Source organism: Durio zibethinus, chromosome 18 (genome assembly GCF_047325235.1).
Source record: "Durio zibethinus cultivar Kanyao isolate XHJ-2024 chromosome 18, ASM4732523v1, whole genome shotgun sequence".
NCBI classification, from domain to species: Eukaryota; Viridiplantae; Streptophyta; class Magnoliopsida; order Malvales; family Malvaceae; genus Durio; species Durio zibethinus.
Window position 1 is genome coordinate 17,833,660 of NC_143179.1, and position 23,941 is coordinate 17,857,600.

The 23,941-nt window shown below is 30.1% G+C and overlaps 2 protein-coding genes across 5 annotated transcripts; one reads left to right on the top strand and one right to left on the bottom strand.

Moving 5' to 3' along the window:
* Positions 1–6,352: 6,352 nt before the first annotated feature.
* Positions 6,353–11,587, bottom strand: LOC111300649 (WAT1-related protein At5g64700-like). 4 transcript variants are annotated; one of them, XM_089746851.1, is made up of 8 exons: positions 11,220–11,587; positions 10,803–10,987; positions 10,641–10,703; positions 10,364–10,480; positions 7,900–8,149; positions 7,158–7,316; positions 6,794–6,945; positions 6,353–6,655 (listed from the first exon to the last, which is right to left on the bottom strand). In XM_089746851.1, exons 2-8 carry the CDS (start codon positions 10,973–10,975, stop codon positions 6,472–6,474), a joined length of 1,098 nt encoding a protein of 365 aa, XP_089602977.1. In that variant the 5' UTR covers positions 10,976–10,987; positions 11,220–11,587; the 3' UTR covers positions 6,353–6,471. The 4 variants fall into 4 exon arrangements, with proteins under 4 accessions (XP_089602977.1, XP_089602975.1, XP_089602976.1 ...); XM_089746849.1 differs by having other exon boundaries at positions 10,803–10,994; XM_089746850.1 differs by having other exon boundaries at positions 10,803–11,000.
* Positions 11,588–19,145: 7,558 nt separating this feature from the next.
* LOC111299799 (uncharacterized) lies at positions 19,146–23,497 on the top strand. Its single transcript, XM_022895249.2, has 3 exons — positions 19,146–19,661; positions 19,876–21,364; positions 21,997–23,497. Exons 1-3 carry the CDS (start codon positions 19,241–19,243, stop codon positions 22,709–22,711), a joined length of 2,625 nt encoding a protein of 874 aa, XP_022750984.2. The 5' UTR covers positions 19,146–19,240; the 3' UTR covers positions 22,712–23,497.
* Positions 23,498–23,941: the final 444 nt, after the last annotated feature.

Here is a 23,941-nt window from a genome sequence, read left to right on the forward strand (position 1 = left end):
CATAATCCTTTTAAAAGATTGAATGACAATTTTGGTCTAAAGTCATTGGTCACTTTTCAATGAGATTGCCAATCTTCTCCATCATGGTAGTAATTTCGTTACCTTTTTCTCTAATGCTTGTTGCAAGTGTTTCCACTATTTTTGAAAGAAATGCAATTTATTCTTCTAATGATGTGGTGCCAATTATCATAACATTCATTACCCTAGAATCTATTTTTAAAGGAAATGACTGCTTATACTTGATCCACGAGATGAAGTAAACTTCTCAGCAGAAGTTCTTCTAATCCTTGATTAGAAAAAGTTAGTATCGTAGAGTGGGTTTTGGTTAAGCATTGAAAGAGTTTGAGCATAAATTTTTTCAAGAATTTTCATCTTATTGCTAATATTATAAAGGTGAGTCACAACTTAAGTGCTTGCTAATGAGCTAGGGAAGACTACAGGATTTGCTCAAGTAGGATTTAAAGTTGGCTTGTTGGCAAAGTTCTTTTTAGGAGCCATTATAGCTTAAAAACTTGAACTTTAAAGAAAAAATATGAAAGGCAGAAATCATCTCATCAAGCATGCTAGAAATTTGTGCACAAATTTTATGTAAAAAATATGCCTAGGAAAATTAGAGATAAATAAAAATTTACTTATCAAACTTGTGGAAATTACAATCCCTAGGAATTCTTATTACAAATAAAATCTTTTGATTCTTTTCTTCAACAAACTTATTCTTGAATGCTTCAAGGGTTATTGAGACTTGTTTTTGAATGCTTTAAGGATCTTATTAACTTAATCTTAAATAAACCAAATTGATCTCTTTCCTTTAGAAGGAATAAAATTGAATAGTAATTTCTTAACAATTATTGGAACCTAAATGCTTTGTTCTTCAAGTTCTTCAAAATTTCTTCAATTATTCAAAGTATGCTTCTTGAGACTTTTGAAAGGCTTTGAGCTTTCAAAATCATCTTTTTCTCTTTAGAATTATGAATTGTGAATTGTGAAATGTGATGAGGGAAGCACTGTATTTATAATGCCAACCTATTAGATAAGAGAAAAAGTTTCAAGGAAACTCAACCTTTTTTATTTTATCTTTAAACAACTGTAGTTTAATTAGAGATAAAAACTGATAACTCATTAGTGAAATCTAATTGGTTAAACCAAATGTTTTATCTTTAATTGACAAATGACATATTTAATTAATCATAAAATGAATTAATCAATTATATGATTAAATTAAATAATGTCATTAATCCACATGATGATAACCAATTTGTCACTTGAAAATTCTTCAATTAATTAATTAAAAAAACTTACTAGATATTTGACACTTTGCCGTTGGATGGAATTTTTTCTTTTTCTATGCTCCACTAATTTCAAATTAAAGTATTCACTTCTATACATGATAACAAATAGTTGATCCTAAAGTTTTTTCCTTACAGTGATTAAACTATGTTTTCTAAAATATAATGGTACATTTAAAAAAAAAACTTTTTTTAAAAAACTTGGATACAACTTATTCTCGTTTTCTATTAGAAAATAATCTTATTTCTTTAGAGATAGTCATTAATTATTATTTTCACAAGGCAACATGTCATGTATTTTTACCAAAAAAAAAGTGGTAATAAAAAATTTTGTCAATTATCAGATTATAATCTTTTTTTTCCTTATGGATGAGGCAAATTGGTGATAACTCTATAAAATTGAGTTATTTATACTAGTTTTTAGTGCTTAATTGATTGATTTTTGCTTAATTCTTAGCTAAATAAGGTTCTCTTTATTCTTAATGTGCTTAATTTTCTGTTTTGTAGGAATTCTTGAAGAAAAAAATGAATTGTGAAGAATCTTGCTAATTCTTGATCAATCTTGGATGATTCTTGATGCATTGATATGTTTTTCGTAATTATTGATTTTTTAATTCTTGAAAATCTTGAAGTAGAAAAGATGTTCAAGATTGCTTTGCTGAAATTAGAGAAGTGGAATTGTTGAATCTTTATTAAAAATGGAAAAAAATTCATGCAATAGTCAAAGTAGGTAATTTCGGCTATAATGAAGGGTAGAATTGTAATTTCAAGTGAATGCAAGTCCATGGTAGATTATGTAGATGCACATGCATAGGATTATAAATGATGATCTGGCATGATGAGGTGGCAATTCTATTTATTTTATTTTTCCTACTTGGATTTGGATTTCCTATTCTCATTAGGATTTGTTATTCCTATTCTACTTGAAATAGGATTTGCATGAGTTATAAAAGGAGATATATTATGGGTGGCAACAACAAGTGTTTTGGTTGAAGAAAAATTCTAATTTTTCTCCAATATTCAAGACCAAGTTGTGTATGCAAATGAAGAGTTCAAGAACAAGCAATTTAAAGATGACTTTTAGAGATTAGTACACCTCGGTTGAATCTGTATTCTTGGTATGCACGATTCAATTTTTAGATTCTTTTATGTATTCTTTGAGTTACTAGAAGATGGTTAAGGTCTAGATGACAAGAATTGATCAATAAGAATTCTATTAAAGAGTTTTAGTTGTATTCAACTTCGAGGAGCTTTTTTAGATGCAAGAAATTCATTCCAACCAAAAATATGCTAGCTTCCTTTGGAGTTCCAAAAGGGGGTTATAGACCAATCTTATTAGAATCTTATTAGGGTTTCTTGTATATTCTTGCTTTCAAAACTTTTTTGTTTTAAGCTTTCTTTAGTCTTTAATTTTCTGTTTTGTTTAATTTCAATTTATGCACAATTCTTTTAAGTTTTGATTCAATTAAATTTTGTTCTAGAGACTTTTCAATTTGGTTTTCATTATTAATTTTGCAATTGGTTTAGTTTATGATTCTTTACCATTCGGTTTATCTAATCTTGATTATTCTTATTGCAATCTTGGTAATTTCTCGTGTAATTGATTCGGTTTAGCTATTGGTTTGTTCTTATTCATTCAATTGCAAGTCCATATCTTATTAAAGCAATCGGTTTGTGTTATTTGGGTTAGATTTAAACTCAGTTGTTGCTTAGTTGCATGGTTGCATAAGTATGGTTTAATTTGGTTGATTTATTGCATGGTCCATTTGGTTCACATGTTCTAGTTTCAAAACAGTTTCTGTTTTAGTTATTAGGTAAATTTTAAGTTTAATTCTTTCATATTTGCATCTTGATTATAATTGGTTTAGGGTTATTTGATTAAGGTTGCTTGTATTACATGAATTAAGGATTATTAGATTCGTTTCTTGCTTAATTGTTCAACTTCGGTTCTATTTTGGTTTGATTAGATTCTACTGTATGTTATTAGATTAAATTGAGTTCATAAAATTTTGTTGCAAGTTTTAAAAGTTAATTAGGTTAGTTTAAAGCTTAATCGACTTGTACTGTCTAATTTGGTTTAGGGTTGGTAAGCTTAATTTTCATCTTTTGCTTGCTAATTGGTTAAATCTGAATTGGTTTAGGTTAATTTGATTCATATTAGTTTTGGTTCTTGTTCTATTGCTTAATATTACATGTATATTGATTGATTAATTTTGGTTCATGTTCATTAGCATTCATATAGCTTTTGAGTTTTGTAAATGTAGACACCGATTTTGTCCGAGCCTACTGTTTTAATTTTAATAATAATATTTTTAACCAAAAAAAAAGTGAACAAAAAAAGTAAACAAACAAAAGAAACAAAATAAGACAGAAATCAGAAAGTTGGAACGGCGTCGCTGTCGTCAGCCCCCCCAACCAATTACCCGACCAACCTCCCGACAAGCCACCAATCATGGACAGTAGGTATGATTTTTCAATTGAAAAATGAGATTCGAATCCCAAAAAATCTAAGATTTGAATCCCAACAAGCTCTATAAATAAAGCTTGCAAACCAGAGGGAAAAAGGGAACCGAAAAGAAAAGCAACCGAGAAAGAATGAAAAAAAAAAGAGAAAGCTTTTGTAAAAAAAATTATGCAAAAACACAAAAAAAAAAAAAACAACAATCCCTTAGAATGGGGAACCCAGCGCCAAAAAGCCACCTAAAAAAAAAAGAGATCAGTCAATTCTGTCCACCAAAGAGAGAGAGAGAGAGAAAAAGGAGATCGAAACTTTGAGCCTCAATCTACGTTGATCTGGGCTGTTTCCGGTAAAAAAGACATCGAATCTAGAAAGATTGCGTCGAAGAGAATTTCCAGAAGTATTTTCACCTTTTTCGGTGACCAAAAATCACCGGCAGCGACTGCCAGCGGCGAGCCAGAGGACGGCCGACACGGTGGTCTGGCGATCGGCCAACGAACCTCTCCCCCAGCTCTTTCTCTCTCCCTCTCTCCCTTTTTTTTTTCTGAAACAAAAGCCAAATGAACCAAAAAAAATCTTCAGCTATATATAGTAGAGCAAAAACTCAAAATGACATCGTTTAAAGAAAGACCCAAAACGACGCCGTTTCAGCCAAGGAGGATCCGCGCGTCAACCTTTGACCTGACCCGGGGTCCACGCACCCGACCCGCGACCCGCTTCATTCATCAGCCTCTGACTGGTCTGATTGGACCGAGACCGAACCGCCCAGACCGAATTGAACCGTCGGACCGAACCGCCTAACCAAATCGCGTGTTGACCGGACCGTTGACGAGTCCGGTTCAGGTAAAAAAAATATATTTTTTAATTTTTTTTAATTTTTATATATTATTTTATTAATATTTATGTATATTAAAATATTTATATTTGTTAGATTAAATGATGAAATTGTGATTAAATTTTTTTATGTAATTATGTTAATAAACTTTAAAAACAATAATATAAAAATAAATTTAATAATAATACTAAACTAATAAAAAATAAGAGAAAAGGAAATTTTTATCCGACGATGAGATTCAAAGGTATTCTGAGTAGTGATGCCTACGAAATCTCTATGTGAGAAGATTTTTTTAAAAATACTACCAGCGTATTGGATTATTTATAAAAAATTTTCAATACAGTAAAGATTTTCTTTTTTTAAAATAATAAATTAAAATTGATTAATAAATTAAAAATATAAGTAATAAAAATATGAAGAAAAGAAATTTAATCTAATGATGAGATTCTAAAAGTATTCCGAGTAGTGATGCTTTAAGAAATCTCTAGGTGAGAAGATTTTTTGTAAAATATTACCAGCGTATTGGAATATTTATAGAAAATCTCCAATATAATTAAATTTCTTTTTCTTCAAAATTTTAATTAAAATAAAAAATTTAATAAAACAATTAATAAAATTTTTGAATGAGAATAAAATGTGTGCATAAACATGGTAACATTTTGCATTGCACGCATGATATTTTTTTACGAAAAATAAATTCGAGCCTCCGAGGATGAGATTCTAAGGTATTCCGAGAAGCGATGCCTAAGAAATCTTTAGGTGAGAAAAAGTTCTTCTAATGTTACTAACGTATTGGAACATTTTAAGAATTATTTCAATAAAAAGGTTTTAATTTATTTTTCTCGAGAATAAATTTTTTTTTAACATAACATTTTCTTACGAAAAATAAATTCGAGCCTCCAAAGATGAGATTCTAAAAGTATTCCGAGTAGAGATGCTTTAAGAAATCTCTAAGTGAGAAAGAGTTCTTTTAATGTTACCAACGTACTGAAATATTTTAAGAATTATTTCAATAAAAAGGTTTTGATTTATTTTCTCGAGAATAATTTTTTTTAATAAATAAAAAATCAAAGAAATTATTTTTCGAATACTGAAAATAAGACTGTTTGTATAAAAATCAAAGGATAACACGTTAATTGGTACTGTTTTTAACGGGCATTGTGGGGATGCTAATCCTTCCCCACGCATAACCGACTCTCGAACCTAGACTGTTTCGTAGACCGTAAAATTATCTTTTTAATAAATTTTAATTAATTTTAAGATTTCATTAAAAGGATATGTTTTAATAGGTGACCAATCGCACCTAGCCAAAAAAGATTGGTGGCGACTCCGTTATTTTTTTATTTCATTTTTAAATTCGTCGGACGGACACAAAACCGTTACGACAGTAAATTGCATGATAAATTGATATTGTTTGCTTTTGGTTTAGCCATTTGATTTCGGTTTCATTCTATTTGCATTATTGAGTTTTGGTTTTAGTTATTTTGAGTTATTTGAATCTTGTTTGCACTGGTTTAGCTTGATTGATCTTAGTTTGCATATTTTAGGTTTAATGTGTTTAGTTTATATTTTGTTTTGGATATATCTTATCGGTTTGTCTAAGTATAAGTTTGAATGAAATAATTTTTATACTTTGTCTTTCATATACAATCTATGTGGAAACGCACTTTACTTTTCACTTTATTATTTAGTACGATTTTGTATGCTTGCAGATTCTCAATCAATTGGAGAGCAAAGTCTCCAGTATTTCAACCATTGGATAGAAAAAGTTAATCTCCAGAACATGGTTCAATGATATGCTTGGAAGTCAAAACCATAAGACAATTACAAAAAGGCAGGGGAAAACAATACATTTAAATAAGAAAACACATCAAACAAAGAACATGGATATGTTATGCAGATAGTGACGGGCGAGGGTTGGGGTTGCTGCTATCTGGTGTTTCCTTCGCTTGTATACTACAGTACTCTGTTTGATCTTGAACAGGCAAACAACCCAGATTACCCATGTTCTGTTCTTTGCTCTTTCCCCACAAAACACTGTAAAGGCTTATCACTAACAAGATTGCCCCCAAAACACTACATCCACAATAAGATATATATTAACATTTTAGCTTTCTTTTTCTTTAACTTGCAAAACAAAATTATCATGACCAACTCCTTATCCGAAACAAAATTTTGTTTGGCCTTCGCTCATTAACTGGTCAAGTTGTTTACCTTCCAAGATTAATGGTCTCGCCCAAGAGGAACACTGAGCCAAGGATTGTCATGACCAGATTCGATGGTGTCATCACAGCATGGAAGACTGGTCCTTTCTTTGCAATAACCCATGTTTGCAAGTAGTATGCAACCCCAGTCACGAAAATCCCCTGTTACAGTTCAATGCAACACTAGTCTTATAATGTTGAGAAAAAAAATGAAATTTCGGTAAAAAGAAAAAGTATAGAAGCAAGAGAGAGAACAGTAGTTTTAACCATTTGATGCCTTTTTTTTTTCTTTTTTAAATCTCTGTGTTCTCCTTGATTACTCAAACATATAAAGATTTCTCTTAGCTATTAGTGGAGGCTTTCTCTTTGCTTACACAATAAACTACAGCGAGCAGTCGAACATTCCATCCAAGCTTCCACTGGTGTGGATCTCTTTCCAAAGCAATAGCAACAAGAAATGACTGAACTGCACTTGAAAGGCACTGAATGGTTGTGAAAGTAAGCTTGCAAGGGTAGCTTTTCAAAATTTTAGCCTGAAATTAGAACCATCAATTTGACAATAATAAGTGGCTTATAATAAGTTATGCTTTTCAATTGAACATGGTTATAAAGGGGGCGAGGGGGGCGGTCATGCAATACTCCACAAAATTATTTTTGGGTCTTGACATGACAATCCGTAAAAATATATTAGTTGCATCCAATTTGGCTTAATAATTTTTTTTATATAAAAGGTCACAGTTCTAGAATAAAAAAGGAGATTCCGGTATTGAAATTCAAACTCCAAATCTATTGATGCTATATTTTAAAGGTGATTGTATACTAACCTAGGTAAGATTCGGGTTTAATTTAGTTCAATATTTGGTACATATAAATTTTTTTGTTAAAAAGCAATGCAAATCCTTCCTTCCATAAATTCAAAAAATATATATATTTGTTAGAATTTAATTAAAACTAAGACAAAATTATTAAATGAAAAGAGTAATAAAGTCCTTTACTATAGGTGTTTAAGGTGTGAGGTTTAATAATTCTTTCCATATGGACCTTATTGAAACAAAAACTGTGAATGTATGGATTAATTATTCTTAAGGGAAATAGGTTAATGATTGTGGAGGCTACCTGAAGTACAAGCCACAGGGCCCAACATATGCAGGAAACTAACAAGAGGAAACATCCAAGTATCCATTTTTTACCGGAAGATGCGTGGTGATCATCTTCGTCCCCTCTATGAGGTTGGAAATGAAGATGGAACCAAGGTTTCAAAATGGGACCTTTGAAAAAAGCTAGAATAACAACCCCTGCCATGCACACCAGTATTCCTGCAACTTTTGCAATGCCTGGGACAGTCTTCACTGTCACCGTTTCCATCCTGTAGGGCAATCTTTCATGCAAATGAGATCTCTGAGGATATATAAATTTAAGGAAAAGAGAACATACACGTAATAACTATAAAATTTTCATATACACACGTAAAAATTTGACAATATAAAAATTAAATATATATATATATATATACAATTTATTTGCATGAAAAATACTATTTATATGTAGAATTGTCCGATATGTAAAAAATTTTTTTTCTTATCGAAATGAGAATTTATTAAAAAGTAACCCGAAAACTACAAATATTCAATCTAAAGGTTCGAAAGACCAGTGGCATAGCCACGTTAGAAAAGTGAGGTCATTTGACCCATTGAAATTTGAAAATTTTCTCTAATATATATATATTAATATAGGATAAATCATAAATTAATTTCACTAAAATTAAAATTTGAGATAAATTGACTCACTAAAATGAAAATTTAAGAATCAATTTATAATATAATAAAATAAATTGGGGTCAGTATGTAATTAGTGAAAAATAGTTAAGACTAGCTAGAAACATATTGGTGCTGTTTATGCACTAGTTTTTTTTTTTTTAATATTAAAACTAGTTTTGCTTTTACCAATTGTGGTTGAATTATACAAAAATAATTTTTTATAAAGTTATTAATATAAAAAAGTTGCAATTATATTCAAATATTACATATAAAAAATCAATAAATTACATCAAATAAACAAATTAATCAAATAACGAACTAATATATAATTGGATAAATCAAAGATAAAGTTGGATTAGACTTGATTTGAGAACTCAGTGTTTCAAGATTACTCATTGCGACTAAGTCAATACCTTATTAGCAATATCTAAAGAAGGTTTTAGCCATGAAAAAAATATAAAAGAAATTATTACTTAAACCAATAGAAGATAACTTAATGAATAATTTGTTTGACTACATAAATTGAAGAAATGTATTTGATATATTAAATATGATTTTCAAAATATGAAAACTCTTAAAAAAAAAATTGTAAAATGATATTTTGAAGCTCTCCTTTTAGATTATTCTTTACAGCAATGGTCGAGCTTTTAAAATTCAAAGACGAGATTAGATGGTTATCATATGTTTATTTAATAATTAAATAATTTATTATTTTAAAAATATTTTAATAGATACATGTTAATTTTCTAATCTCACTTGCAAAATTTAAAACACCATTGTCATGTAAGATAATAATTGTTTTAGTTATTTGTACTTAATTTTTGTAATGGCATTATGATTATTTAAAGATTTTGCATTAAAATTTTATATTCATATATTTTTATATTTTAAACGATAGATTTTTAGTCTTTTTTATACGTTGTTTTATTTTCATGGATTAAGAAATAAAAAAAAAATAATGAATTATTGAAAAGAATAAAGAATATCATGTGTTAAAAAATTATAATTTAAGAAAAATAAATAATATAATAAAAGAAGTGCAATTGTTTATTTGAACATTTTTTACCATGCCACTGAAAGAGACCATAGTATAAAAGAGATCTGGAAATCCCCAAAAAAAAAACAAAAAATCTTATGTCAACACTAAACAAGAAAGGCAAAACACTCGAAAAAGTATACTCTTTACCCATGAACCAAAGAACAACCAGGTTATGAAAAGTCAATCCCGATAACTCCAACAATGCATAAAGTTAGCTAGAAACGCACCATCCAAGCATGACATATTTGCTAACGAAGATACAGAAACACCACTGAACCCACCCAAATACTTTAGTACAATTAAGTTGACACTTTATCTTGAAAATTGAAAATTAGTCACCAATTGACAGGGCATGGTGTTGTTGTAATGGTATAACCAATGAACGAATGATTTCTAGTCATTTGGTACAATTAAAAGTCTTGGAGGATTTCAAGTCTAATTCCTCCAATGCTTTTTCTTTTCATATAATTGGTTGATAATTACTAGATTATTTAGTTATTTTTTATGATTGAAAAAAAAGCAATATTTAGAATATTAATTAAATTTTTTTATAAAAATCTATAATGTAATTGTTTGCTACATGTATTGAGAGATTAATTAGTGCACAACTTTAATAAGTGCATTTGAGAGCTATAGCCTATAGATTTTTAGTGATTTGCAAATCTCATTTTCAAAGAGTTGATTTTCAGATTACACCTTCCTCAAATAAAAAATAAAAAGAGAAGGTTAAAGGTAAAAGCAAGGCAAACCATAAGATTAAAAAAAAAATGTTACCAAAACCTGCCTGAGTAAAACTGCAAAGGCAAATGTTACGACGGGGATGCAATTAAGGGTGGCAGCACCAAGACTTGCAGATGTGTAAACGAGAGCTACTCCGTAAATGTTCAAGGTTAAGGTAATCCTGAATGAAAAAACATATAAATCATATATATTTCAGGTGATCGAATTTCATTCCTGAACTTAACAGTTAAAGTTCATGATCAGCACAATATAAGACATTCGTCTTTCGATCGAGCAGAAAGGAGTAAGAGAAATTTCCAAGCATTACATGATGTACATACCCTAGTAAAGCAAGCATAAAAATCTTGCAGAAGGTCAGAAATGAAAGTGGCTTAGCGTTTTTCCTGGAATGCAAAAATGAAGGAAGAGATGAAAATGGGCAATAATTTCTTAATTGGAAACATTTATAAAGAAAACATGAAACAGAGTTTATCATCATTTACCCTTCAAAAATCATGGCGAAAGGGAATAAGAAAATGGTTCCAGCTACTTGTCTATAGAAGACAAACACAGATGTGCTCATACCCATATTGAATGCTGCCTTGGAGAGTAAGATCATGCCAGAAGAAAAAGCATGCACCAGAAGCGCTACCAGAAAAGGCTTCTTTGAACCCATTGTCTTCCCCACCTTCAAGCTTCAGCTACAAGTGTTAAAAAAACTTGAAAAGATAAACATACCAATTAACCAAAATAGGCAATCCTGGATAACCGTTGATCAGAAAGCATATGCTTTCTCTGTTGGAGATGAAATTAGAGAGCAAGATGCATAAAATTCTTGTTAGTGCATGGTGCATCATAATCATATCTTTTTAATTTGTTTTGTTTTCTTTCCACCTAAAGAAAAAAAAAAAAAAACTTACTTTTTGATTAATACAACTTGGATTTCTTCTTGCTTTTAGATCCTTAATTACAAGATCTTTTATAGGTCAATTGTTCACTTGTTCCTTGTGACTTAATAGATGGTGTCAGCAGCAATGAGTGATTCCAATAGTAGTGTTTTGTTGGAGAGAAGTTGATAAAGCTGGTGGTTGAAACTTGAAAAAGCTTTACTCATACTGAAGTCAAATCTCCATACCGTTTTGTCTCGATCATTTACAAGCCTGATCCACGTAAAAAAAGAGCGAGCTTATCGCAGATTTCACTTTCTTTTCATGACACCCTCCGTGTTTCATGCCTGCTTCTATACAAAATGCAAGAAAATTTAACCTATCTACAAAATTAGTAAACGCAGTTAAATTTATGAGAGCATATTCAATCTAAAATGAAAACTGTGAAGAGTTTTTTATATTTATATGTTCATATTACTCTTAATTTAATAAATGTGAGATTTCTTTTTTTTTTTTAATATTTTCCTCGCATGTGGAGATAACGGGTGCATAACAAAGTTATTTCAGAGGAGATAACAAATAAGGGCAACATTTGATATGATATCGTGTTAAATTTTTATAAATATTAACTTAAAAATCAATTGATAACATGTAAAAAGACATTTGTTATATCTACGTACTTAAATTAACTTCAATTTAATGTATGTGTAATTTTTTTATCTCTAATTTAATAATAAGGAAATTGTACATCTGCATTTTACTATGAGAGTTGAAACAATATATATCTCGAGATTTGTTCCCACAAAAAAAAAAAAAAAAGAAAGGAAAAATTGAACCTTTTAACATACAAATCCCTATTCATGCCATTGTTTGGAGAGTGGAGCTGCCTAATCTACCGGCGACGTGTTCATAGCAGAAATTCAACGTCTGTCATATTAGTAGACCTTTTCAGAAATCTGAGTAAACCACTCAATCTATGAGTTTTACTCAACTCAAACTGAGCCTTAATTACAATGAAATAAAAATTTATAACCTTAATTTTATGTAACAAAATATTAAATTTTATTTTATTTTTAATAAATTCGATAATTTTTTGGATATTATTCTTTAAAAATATACTAATTAACTATAATATGTCTAGCTTAATTTTCATGCATGCGCAGAATTTTGAAGCCTTGCTGGCATTTATATTGAAGTCATATTTGATTAATTTCCTTGATTGTGAAAGTGCTGCACTTATATATCAATATATTTATGCATACAATTCTTTTGAATTCTCAGGATAGTGTGGGACAGAAAAGGTAATATTCGTTAGCATAAGTGTGCCTAATTAAGCAATAGCTTTTGCTATAATTAATTAAAGTTTACCCATTTTCCTTTAGCCGAAAGAAGAATCTATATTATTTAAAAGGTAAACATCATAAACACAAAAGGAAGGGGCCAAAGAGGTCCAAAGAAACACTAAAATTGTACTGAATTTTTTTTTTTCTATAGTGAGATTTGAATTCCTCCGGATCCCTTTTTTTGGGTTTTCATCCATTCTTTAAACAGAATGGGATTCACAGAATTTTTTGTCATTCTAAACACGTACGTTTTATGACTGTGCCAGCGTCAAAGGCTGCAACAGCATGACAAATCAATTCATTGAGAAATTCCCACACTTTGAAATATGCAAAGTAAAACAGATATTAATTACATTTTCACTATCTTTTTCTACTCTCCAACCTCACTCTTATGTGAGTTTGTCCAAAAATAAATTGCGAGATTATAAAGGAATCGACTATAGCTAGAAGGAAAAATAATTTGATTCTTCATCACCGTAATAAACAGGAGAGAACTTTTTTGTCTTAAAAAAATGTAATTTAGGATTTAAATTATTTGAGACTTTAGTTATAATTTTATTTGAATTCTTGATTTTTAAATTTAATATAATTTGATTTGAGTTATACGCTTAGATGTGGGTGAGTGTTTTTTTTTTTTTTTAAGACAAAATTTTCATATCTTAGTAATTTGTGAGCATCGAGCACATAAAAATTCAAGTTAAGGCTAACTTTGATCATGAATCATTTTTAATTTAGATCACTCTAAAATCATGTCATTTAGATCAATTGAAATTGGTCAGATTGGATTGGATAGAATGTTTAATTAGGTCAATTTGCCTAATTGGGAACTGCAAATGGGGATTTGAATCATTGCCGTAATGCCGTTACAAAAAAAAAAAGTTGTTTTTTCCCGACATCGTTCACGTCCTCAATTATTAATTGTAACGATGAAGCAGTATAAAATATTAGATTAAACTATGTGCAAGTAGAGGACAGAAATCAAAGTTTTTCTGTCCTCTCTATATTAAGGTCTATTTATCTGGTTAATAATTTAGCATTTAATTTGTTTATTATTACTATAGCTATAGAGTAAGGTTATGGATAATTAAGGTTATATAGAATTTATCTTGGAAAAGTCGTTTTAAGCAACATGTGACTAATACTCTTATGCAAAGGTCCAATTAATCATCGTTCAAACATAACAAGAGACAAAATTTTAATATAATTCTATACTAAACTTATTTCGTTTATGTATGAAAGAAAAAATTCATTAGTTAAAAATATTATAAATAAATTAACACCTAACTCATAAAACACATGCCAAACCCAATAATCTCAAATCTAAGAGCAATCTTGCTCAACAATCTCAAGCCAAATACGTTCGGTCTCAACAATTTCAAACCAAACATTTATAACCATTAACACTCTCTTTTAACCATCAAGGATATACATTTCCAATTCTTTAAAACCTTACAATTTTAAGTATATCTTTTTTTTTTTTTTTTATGTCTTATCCTTTCAAGACTTCTTTCTATTTACATGTCCTCTAATTTATCCACCATGTAAATTTATCTATCAAGTAAACTTAATCCACAACAATATATTTAACAGATCCAAAATCTATTCAATTTTTTGAGATTTGGGTCATAAATTCTAAAAAGTATTAAAATTTAAGGGTTGATTCGAAGCTGTTGAATGGGATATTGCATGATAGGGCATTTTATTGTAAGAAGGTTATCACATATTCATTAGATTATAAACTAAAAAATTACTAAATTATCATAATTAATTACGAAGTAAACCGTAATAACCTTATAAACAAATTTCACTACCAGCCAGACAAGGACAAAACTAGGAAGGATCGATTAAATTAAATTTTTAATGATAAATAATAAAATCATATAAAAATATATATATATCAGTAACCTACTACAATAAAAACATTCATCAAAATATACAATAGACCTAAACATTTATATATTTATGTTGTAAAAATTATTAAAATTTATATATTTATATCATATTTTATATAAAAATAATATATCACAATTCATTTCGATATTAAAATATAAATTTTTTTTTATTTTATTAAACATATATAATTATTACTAAAATTTTAAATTTTATTATTTTTATATCTTATTCATATAATATTATCATATCTAATATATAATTGGGAGCTGATCAGAAAGAAGAACAGGTACTCCACTGCCATTTATATAGCGTAAGTGATGGCTGTGACCCGATTCCACAACAGATAAATCTATTTTATTTTTAGCAAAAGGTTCACATTGTTTGAGCGCAACATCTATCTGAAATGACAAGATATTCTACTACATATAGTGTTTGCACTAATTCGAGTGGTTTCTTTGATTCTTTCAACCTCACGAGAGGAGGAAAAAGAAATTGAAAGAAACTCTCTCACTTAAAAAAAAAAAAAAGAGAATCATGGGGTGGTGATGGGAGAGAAGGGTTTCCAACTTATTGGCATCAATAAAGTATGACAATTTTAAATATAATATAACGAAGAATATTAAAAAAAACAATATAATTTAAAATTTTAATAAAAATAAAAAATCCCTAATTTGATATATTGATATAAATTGTGATATAATAATTTTCATATATTTACATATATTTGACAAAAAAAATCAAATATAAATATATAAATTATCAGATTTAATATAAATATCTATGACGTGCTTGAGAATTTATAATAAATTTATTTTATCAACTCATCATAAATTTAAAACAACCGTTTTTTTCATTTGAAATTTTCTTTTTTGGAAGAAAGATATTCAAATTAGCTATTTAAAAGATGAAATGTCAAATATATTATTTACATATCATTCAATCAAATATTCAAAAATTTATATTCGAAAACATAAACAAAAAGATGCAAGAAATTCTAATTGATTAAGCTCAAATTGTAAGTTGACAGTGTTATTGAAAGATCCAAGAGGCCCAAATGCTTCAAATTGAATTTTTGGCTCTTTTTTTAGAAATTTTTAGAATTTTTTTTTTGAATTTTTAGTGAAAATTTGAATTTTTCAATAAGTTTTCCAATGAAATTTATAGTTTTCGACAACTCTTCTAATGAAATTTGACATATTTTGCATGATTAAATTTTTTAGAAAAAAAAATTATTAGGAAAAGTTATTCTAAATTATAATAAATATAAAAAAGTTTAAAACAAAACTTTAATAAGATTTTGAAAATAAATTATAATTATCCAAAGATGAAATTCTTTGAAATTATAGATGGATAATTTTTTAGGAAATTTCTAGGTGTGAGATGTTTCTAAAATTGAACCCAAATGGAGAAAAAATTTAGATAAAATTTCAATAACAATAATTATTATTTTTTTTTATTATAAAAAAATAAATAAACTTTATAAGATTTTGGAATGACTTAACAATTATCTAATGATGAGATTTTTTTTAGAAATTTCTAAAGGTCAATTTTCTAAAGAATCTTTAGGTGAAGAATTTCTCTAAATTTAACCCGAATAGTGAAATAATTTAAATGAAATTTTAACATGAAAATAATTGCATTCTTTTCCAAATCAAATAAAAAAAAGACATAAATTTTTTTAAAAATATCTGGCAATTATCCAAGAATAAAATCCTAATAAAATCACAAACAGTTGATTTTCTAGGAGATTTCTTGGCAAAATAATTTTCTATATTCAACTCAAATGGTAGAAAAATTTAGATGAGATTCTGAAAAACATAATTGGCATTTTATTTTCATTCTAAAAATTAGAAAATAAATAATGAATAAAGCTTTATAATAAGAAATTCTATGAAATATATTTCTAAATTTAACTCAAATAGTGAAAATTTTAGATATATTTTCAATACAATAAAAATTAGAAATAAAACTTACATAATAAAGAATAAATTTTGAGGATAAAATTCTTAATAATCACAAAAATATGATTTTCTAAAAAATTTTTAAGTGAGAAAATACTTTTGAATTTGGTCCAAATGGTAAAAAAATTTAGATATGTTTTTGGTAAAACAAAATTTAATAAATGATTCAAGAAAATAAATAAGATTCTTGAATACTCTTAAGGTAAAGAAGTACTTTTATAAATTTTGTTATATTGATGAAAAAATCTTAGAAGATTATTTCAAATATTTAAACATTAAAAAATAGATACCATTAAAACCAAGATCTTTAAGATAATTTAAAATTAAGTGGTACCATCTTTTGGCCAAAACGTGTGGTGGTGCTATAATATTTTTCATACGTAACAAAACTCTCAAACTTAGTTTTGAAACATAGATCAAAATCTATTCTTTTAAGGATTTTAGTCAAGCTTAGAATTTCCTCAAAATGATGATTCACCTAGTGGCCAATCACACCTACCTCGAAAAATGATTATTGATGACCTCTCTTGTTATGTCTAGTGATAGGTTCATAAACTTATATGTTATAATAGTTTGGTGACTCCAATTACAAAATATCAATAGAGAGTCAAGCAATAAAATTTTAAATTCATCCTACTCTTTGGCTTAATAGTCTTAAATTTTAATGGTTATTTTATCTATTTACTAACCTTTTTACTTTGTTTTTAGTTTTCAATTTGATTTAGGGAACACTAGGTTGAAAACTGTATATGTTTTTTCATATACATTTATTTACATTACATGAGCTTTATATCCAAACTCTATCTTTTTTAAAAGAAAGTGAAGTACTTATACTCTTGTAAGATGATAATTTCTACAATATCTAATGAAATATTCTTAATTAAATTAAATCATTTTCGTTAATAATTTGTGATTGGTGACGATTGAAATACCTTATTGGTTTATCATGAACAATTATATAAGAAACAATTTAAAAATCTTTAATGGTCAAAATCACTAAGCCCTACATGCATAAATATTAAATATTTCATAAAATAAGACAAAATACACTTGAATTTACTAAGCTAACGAAATAGAGTCGAGAACAAACAAGGGATAACTGAAACACATGCCCCACACTCTTTTCCATCCATGTGAGAATTACGTGGGCTAGTTGTCCAGCCATCTTCCCCACCAAGCCGGGTCATCACGACCCGAATTCTTGGAAATCTTTTTGACCCATTCTGGTCTGTTATAGTTTTCACTGAAAATTGTTCTTTTTTAGCTTATTTTAATCCAAAAGCAAAGTTAATAATGAAACCGGTGATAATAAATATATAGGCAGACAATGGACAGAAAAGGCATGTACCAAACCCCAATAATGTTTCCTTTTCCACATCAATTCAAAATTACTATCAACTTTGTTAAAAGTATGATATTACCACCATCTGCTTTTGAAGTTCTAACCATTGCGCGGCAATGGAGCTGTACCTTTTCATTTGTTAAGTAGCGTGGTTTTTTTTTTTTTTTTTGGTTTTATGAATATGGATATTTCACCAGTTTAAAAGCATTTTTAAATTATTCATGGTTTCCTTTGATTTTGAATCAATTAAAACCTTTAAGCTATAACTAACCTACAAATTTACAAAATTCATGCTTCAAAATAACATCAAAATAACATGAATTAAGTTTAATCAATTCATACAATTTGATTTATACTTTGAATCAAACTTTACACCTTAATTTATTTTTAAACAAAATAAGTTATCAAAAATTATTGGTATGATTTCAATACTTGTTTCGAGAGTAACAAAAATCATAATCTAATTTTCAGAAAAAATTTATCAAAAATAGGATTTTGGCAAGCTAAATATTTCGTCTAAAACAATATATTTTTTATTCAAAATAAATTTAAAAATAATATTTGAGTTTTAATCTTACATAAAAAGGCTCACATACCATATGTAAGCATAATTTTAAATCTCAAGAATCATACGTGAATTCAATTACATTGCGCACTTGTTTGAGAGGTAATAGTTGATGCATGGGAGCAACAATAATTTTTTACAAAATAGATCTTTATCTTCACTTTTCTCTTACCAGCGACTCTTAATAAGTAGATATCATTAAATTAGAAGTGAAGAAGTGACCTTAGTTAATTTTATTAAAATCTTAGAAACTTTCTCATTAACAGTTTATCAGATCAAAAGTTTACATAACTATCAAATTATACTGACCTAATAAAATGCATAAATTCCACATGTAAGTAATAACAATTAATTATTTAAACTCACATACTTATCTTGTATTAAAATTAAATTTATTAATCTATTTTATTAAACTTTAAAATCATCAATTAATAGTAGCATACTTATCGAAAAATTTTAACACTATCAATGTCTTATATTAGTGTTGAAAGGAAAATTCTAAACATATAAGCCTTACAATAACTATACTATAATTAATCAATTAGAATTTAAAGTTATAAAAATAATTAAAATATCATGTAAAGTTTATATTTATAAATGGTTGATCCTTACATAATTTTTAATTATGATTAAATAATTATATAATTATAAAAAAATTTCAAGTGAAATACTCTTCTCTGGATAAGGAAAGAAAAAACTTTGGATCTATCTTGCTTAGGCCCAAACTCGTATCACAACAGCAAACCAAACCCAACAAATACTTTGTGTATTGCGTTGGAGGGGAAGCACTCAAAAAGCCCAAAGAAATGTATGTGGACATGCACGGCAGGTGCCCTGATGTTAATTTTTTTTTTTTATAAGAAAAATCAAATCAAAGGCGTTTTAGGTCTGCTTTGTCTTTTCCTAAAACCCTCGCTGGTCTTTGTCACCACCGTTGTTGAAAATTTTCCATGAACAGTATCTTTGCAATGACAAAAACCCCATTTTTTTCATTAACAATGAACCTTAAATGCTTCCCTCTTAGAACCCTTCTTTCCTTTTCCTCTTCTCCATCCTTATATTCACTTTCAATCTTCATTTCCCATTTCTCCACTTCCCAAACCCAGCCTTTCCATTCCAATTCTTTGTCGCACAGCCACGATGAGGAGTCAAGGCACGTTAAGGTTTCGGTTTGGTGGGATTTTGAGAACTGCCATTTGCCTGCAGGTGTCAATGTGTTTAAGATTGCTTATATGATCACTGCCGCTGTCAGGGCCAATGGAATTAAAGGTCCTGTTCAGATTACGGCTTTCGGAGACATTTTGCAACTTTCTAGAGCTAACCAGGAGGCGCTTTCTTCCACTGGAATTAACCTTGCTCATGTCCCCAGTGGTATGTTTTTGCTTCTTGGCAAAAGGTTTTATTATAATTTGTTTTGTGGTTTATTTCATTTCTTATTTTGGTTTTTAAAGTCTCACCATTACACATGTTTTGGGATAGAATACGGAGTGCAGGTCTTGTATGTTCTTTTTTGCTTTACTTTCTAATTTCTAGTCAATTGTCTCAGTTCTTGTTATTTTACCATGCAAATGTTCCACCAATGCAGGTGGAAAGAATAGTGCTGATAGATCACTTCTGGTTGATCTTATGTATTGGATTACCCAAAATCCTCCTCCAGCACATCTCCTTTTAATCTCTGGTGACCGCAACTTTGCCAGCATATTGCATAGATTACGGATGAACAACTACAACATACTGCTTGCTAGTCCAGAATCTGCTCCTAGCGTTCTTTGCAGTGCTGCCAGTATTATTTGGAATTGGAATTCACTGCTCAAAGGAGAGAACCTGACTGGAAATCACTATAATCAACCTCCTGATGGCCCTCATGGTTCTTGGTATGGCCATTACAAGGTGCCTCTGGAAGACCCATTTTTAGTTGAACAACCAGCCTTTCCACGGACTGAAGAATTATTGGAGGGTTGTTCAGATTCTAAGCCTCGGCCAGTTCCAAAGGCAGTTACAAAGCAGATTTGTCAGATTTTGGACTCTTACCCAAAGGGAATTTCCATTTCAGACCTTCGTTCTGAGTTGATCAGAAGTAAGGTTGGCCTTGATAGAGACTTATATGGTTATAAAAAGTTCTTCCGCTTTCTTTTATCCATGCCACACATTTTGAGGCTCCAGTCTGAACGTGATGGTCAGTTTTTTATACGTGGAATTACCCCAAAAGCTAGCGAACTATCTGAGACTAGTCCATGTTTATCAGCAGGACTTGTCTTTAGAAATGGAGAAGGGCTCACATTTTCATCTAGATCGAGTGGTGATGACAGGTCAGTTGGTGCTGCTCTAAATGGTAAGTCTAAATTGCATCATTCCCCTGAAGTTAATGCTGGAGATACTCCAAGAAAGGTACAGCAAACTCGTCCAGAAAATAATAATCTTGTTAAAGTAAATGCAGAAAAGCCTCCAGAGGAAGTCCAACAGCCCCTTACAGTTTGTCAGAAGATTGCTGAAGCTTCTAATGATCAGGTTACTGAGAGTCATCAGGTTCCTATGCTGGAACAAGATTCTGCATCTGAAGTAAGTTTCATTAGAAAAGTCTGGCAAAGATGGCTTGGTGGTAGCAATGGCAATTCCGAGGTAAAAAGTCATCACCTTCCAGAAAAACATGGTGATTCTGAAGGTAGCTCTCAAAAACGAAATGACAATACTCTGAAAAAAGGCGCTGGGGTTAGCTCTGAAAGGGAAGGAATGAAGGAAGAGTGTGAGGAAAAGTCATGTGAGGTTGCTTATACAGTGACCGTTTCTTCATCAAGTAATGACTCAACTGTGGACAATAAAGCAAGTGTTGAAGCAGGTGCAAACCCCTCTGGAAAGAGGTCAGGTTTGTTTAATCGGATTGCCAACTGGTGTAAATTTTGGAGAAGTAGCCAAGACTCTGAGGCATCAAGTGATCAATCCTTTGAAAAGCACAACCAAACAAACACTAATTCTTTAAAGCTTGAGGTTTTTACTCAGGGTTCCTTCTGGAAGGACATGGAAATCTTACTGGACTCACCTAGGGGATCATTTCTTGTCATACAGTCTAGGACAAGGTATGTTAATTCTTTCCTCTAGTTTTTAGCTTGTGCCTTGCTGATAAAAATCTGTTTGTTTGCTTGTTTCCTTCCTTAGTTTGCACTTTTTTAAATGTATGTATGCCTTCTTTCATGATGGAATCCAGAATAGCATTGACTTTTGTTAAATTGTTGAACTACACAGATTTTCTGACTTTTGTCATGTATTGTGGTTACTTTGTTTGTATTGTTGTATTTTCAATATGCTCACGTTTATTTTACAGAAATGAAAGTAGATATATAGACTTGGGAACTTGCCCTTTTTTTCAGCTCTTAGTTCTTCAGTGGTTTCTGTTTACTGTCCATGTGTTTGTATGTGTCATTCAGTTGGTACATGCAGTTTTGTGTGTCGGTTGATGCGGACTGTGTATTTACATGCAAAAGGCAGTTGAATAGCAAGAAGGACCATTTTTCTGTTTTCTCTTTTCCAATGAGTCAACAATTTCATAATTGAATATATATATATATGTATATTCTACAAATGTTATCCAAAATTGCAAATCTGATGCAGTTTCAGAATGAGATATTGAATTGGAAATTTGAGTTCCAACTTTACAAGGTGAAGGAGCTTTAAACAAAATCATGTCTTAGTGATTGTTAAACTTTTGCAGGGAAGAGATGGCAGAAAATCTACTGAAGGAAGGACCGTTGGCTCTTAGATCTCTGAGTAATGCTGATTTACTTGAATTGGTGGATTTGTTAATATCAAATAAGAAATGGATCGAAGAATGCCCCTCCCAAACTTCTCCTTTCAGGATCACTAGGGCTGTTGAGAAAAGTCCTGGTTTGGATCATTCACATGCAGTGAATGGGTTGAGATCAATCTTTATGCGAACTCCATCACAAGCAAACCTGCAGCCAAAGCACGAAGGAGAGAAAAAGTTGCAGAATATTCCTCATTCTAGAATTTCATCTACCATCATCAATAAGAAATCTTCTGATCGTTCTAGATGTGAGATATTGGCTGACTGTCAAAAACTTGTGAAAGAGATACTAAAGGAACACCCTGAAGGATATAATATGTGCACCTTCAGGCAACTGTTCCTTGAGAGGTATGGTTATCCTCTTGATACACAAAAGCTTGGTTACAAAAAGTTAGCATCCCTGCTAAAGATAATACCTGGGATTAAAATAGAGTCCTCCTACTTATTTCCTGCAAGTATGGTTCCTGACAATTCTGGCCTGGAAACTGCTGTTTCTAACATTCGAGAAAATACAAGTCATGAATTAGGGAATGCAGCTTGTAAATTGCCTGATTCATCAACAAAGGGTGATGATTTTGACTCTGCATGGGATGAATTAGGACCTTTTCCAACACAAGGTTAAACAGAAAGGAACTGCAATTAGTATTAGGAAGCAAAGAGGACACAAAGATAACATATCCTGACTATGAACCTTCTCTCTCGGGAGATGAAATTTCAGATTCTGAAGGGGAAATATCAATTCCAGAGCAATCAGGACAGCAACAGAAGCCAGGAATAGATGAGGAAGCCAGCTCATTGTTGCAAGTCCTTGATTCATGTTACGGTAGCAAGAAAATTGAGGATAGAAAGGATAATTCCGAGAACTCTGAGGGTATGGTTGATTGTTGTGAATACCATGTAAAGCCTTCTGATGCTGCTGCAGTAGGCATAATGACAGAAACTTCTTTGGAGGACTGTGGAAAGAGGAAAAAGCTGCAAAAAAACCATTGTTTTGTTGCAGACTCAGTGGGTAGTGATAAGGATAAGTAGATTAATGGAATGTTAGGTAGCTTGAGAAAACCAAGTGAGACGAGAACTGAGGCGGAAATGTATTCACCGTATTAAAGAAGGGAAAGTGATTCATTCTGCATTTTTTGCTTGCATTTTGGTAATTCTTATATTAGTTTAGGTACAACAATCAAGCTATGCTGGAGAAAATGTTTGGGTATTCAAAGTAGTTCAAGGTTACAAATAATGGTTGATAGTATATGCAATTATTATATCTATAACTATAGTAATATTTATCAGTTTACTTATTTAAATGAGGCAAGAGTATGTTTGCTCATTCAGGTCTGGGATTGTATTAGATTTCTTCCTCCACTTTGTTGCTTGCTTCTAAAAGCAATTCCTTTAGCATGATGTTGTGCAATCATTCTGCTTTCTCTTGTGGCATATGATAATATTCTAGAGCGCCAAATAAACTTCATCAGCTATGATCAATCATTTAACATTACATCCTCTATTATAGCGTCGCTACCACATATTCAACCAACGCATTCTGCTCGTTAAAATAGACTTCAACCCGGCCTGTTCGGTAACTCATTAAGGTCCTAATGCAGCAGGGTGACTCTTAGACTGCTTTCAAAATTGCAGAATTGAAAGAGTAGAGAGATCTAGACCGCAATCAAACTTGCACAATTGAAAAAGAGTAGATCAAATTCGAACTTTGATCAAATAAAAAAAAATAAAAGTTGTATATAATTATTTGTTCGCCCTCATCCTTACCGAAAAACCAAAACCTTTGGACTCCATTTTGAAGTTCTGGAGCTCGAATTCTAGGATGAGCACGGGTGAGATTTATAAGTCGAGAGAG

Excerpts from the sequence above, each read along its gene's own strand:
- LOC111300649 (XM_089746851.1), bottom strand. The coding sequence starts at position 10,975 with ATGGGTTCAAAGAAGCCTTTTCTGGTAGCGCTTCTGGTGCATGCTTTT. Across the intron at positions 8,150-10,363 it reads GCCTTTGCAGTTTTACTCAG|GATGGAAACGGTGACAGTGA; the intron begins GCAGGTTTTGGT and ends ATTGCCCTACAG. Across the intron at positions 7,317-7,899 it reads CCCTGTGGCTTGTACTTCAG|GCTAAAATTTTGAAAAGCTA; the intron begins GTAGCCTCCACA and ends TTCTAATTTCAG.
- LOC111299799 (XM_022895249.2), top strand. The coding sequence starts at position 19,241 with ATGAACAGTATCTTTGCAATGACAAAAACCCCATTTTTTTCATTAACA. Across the intron at positions 19,662-19,875 it reads CCTTGCTCATGTCCCCAGTG|GTGGAAAGAATAGTGCTGAT; the intron begins GTATGTTTTTGC and ends CCACCAATGCAG. Across the intron at positions 21,365-21,996 it reads GTCATACAGTCTAGGACAAG|GGAAGAGATGGCAGAAAATC; the intron begins GTATGTTAATTC and ends AAACTTTTGCAG.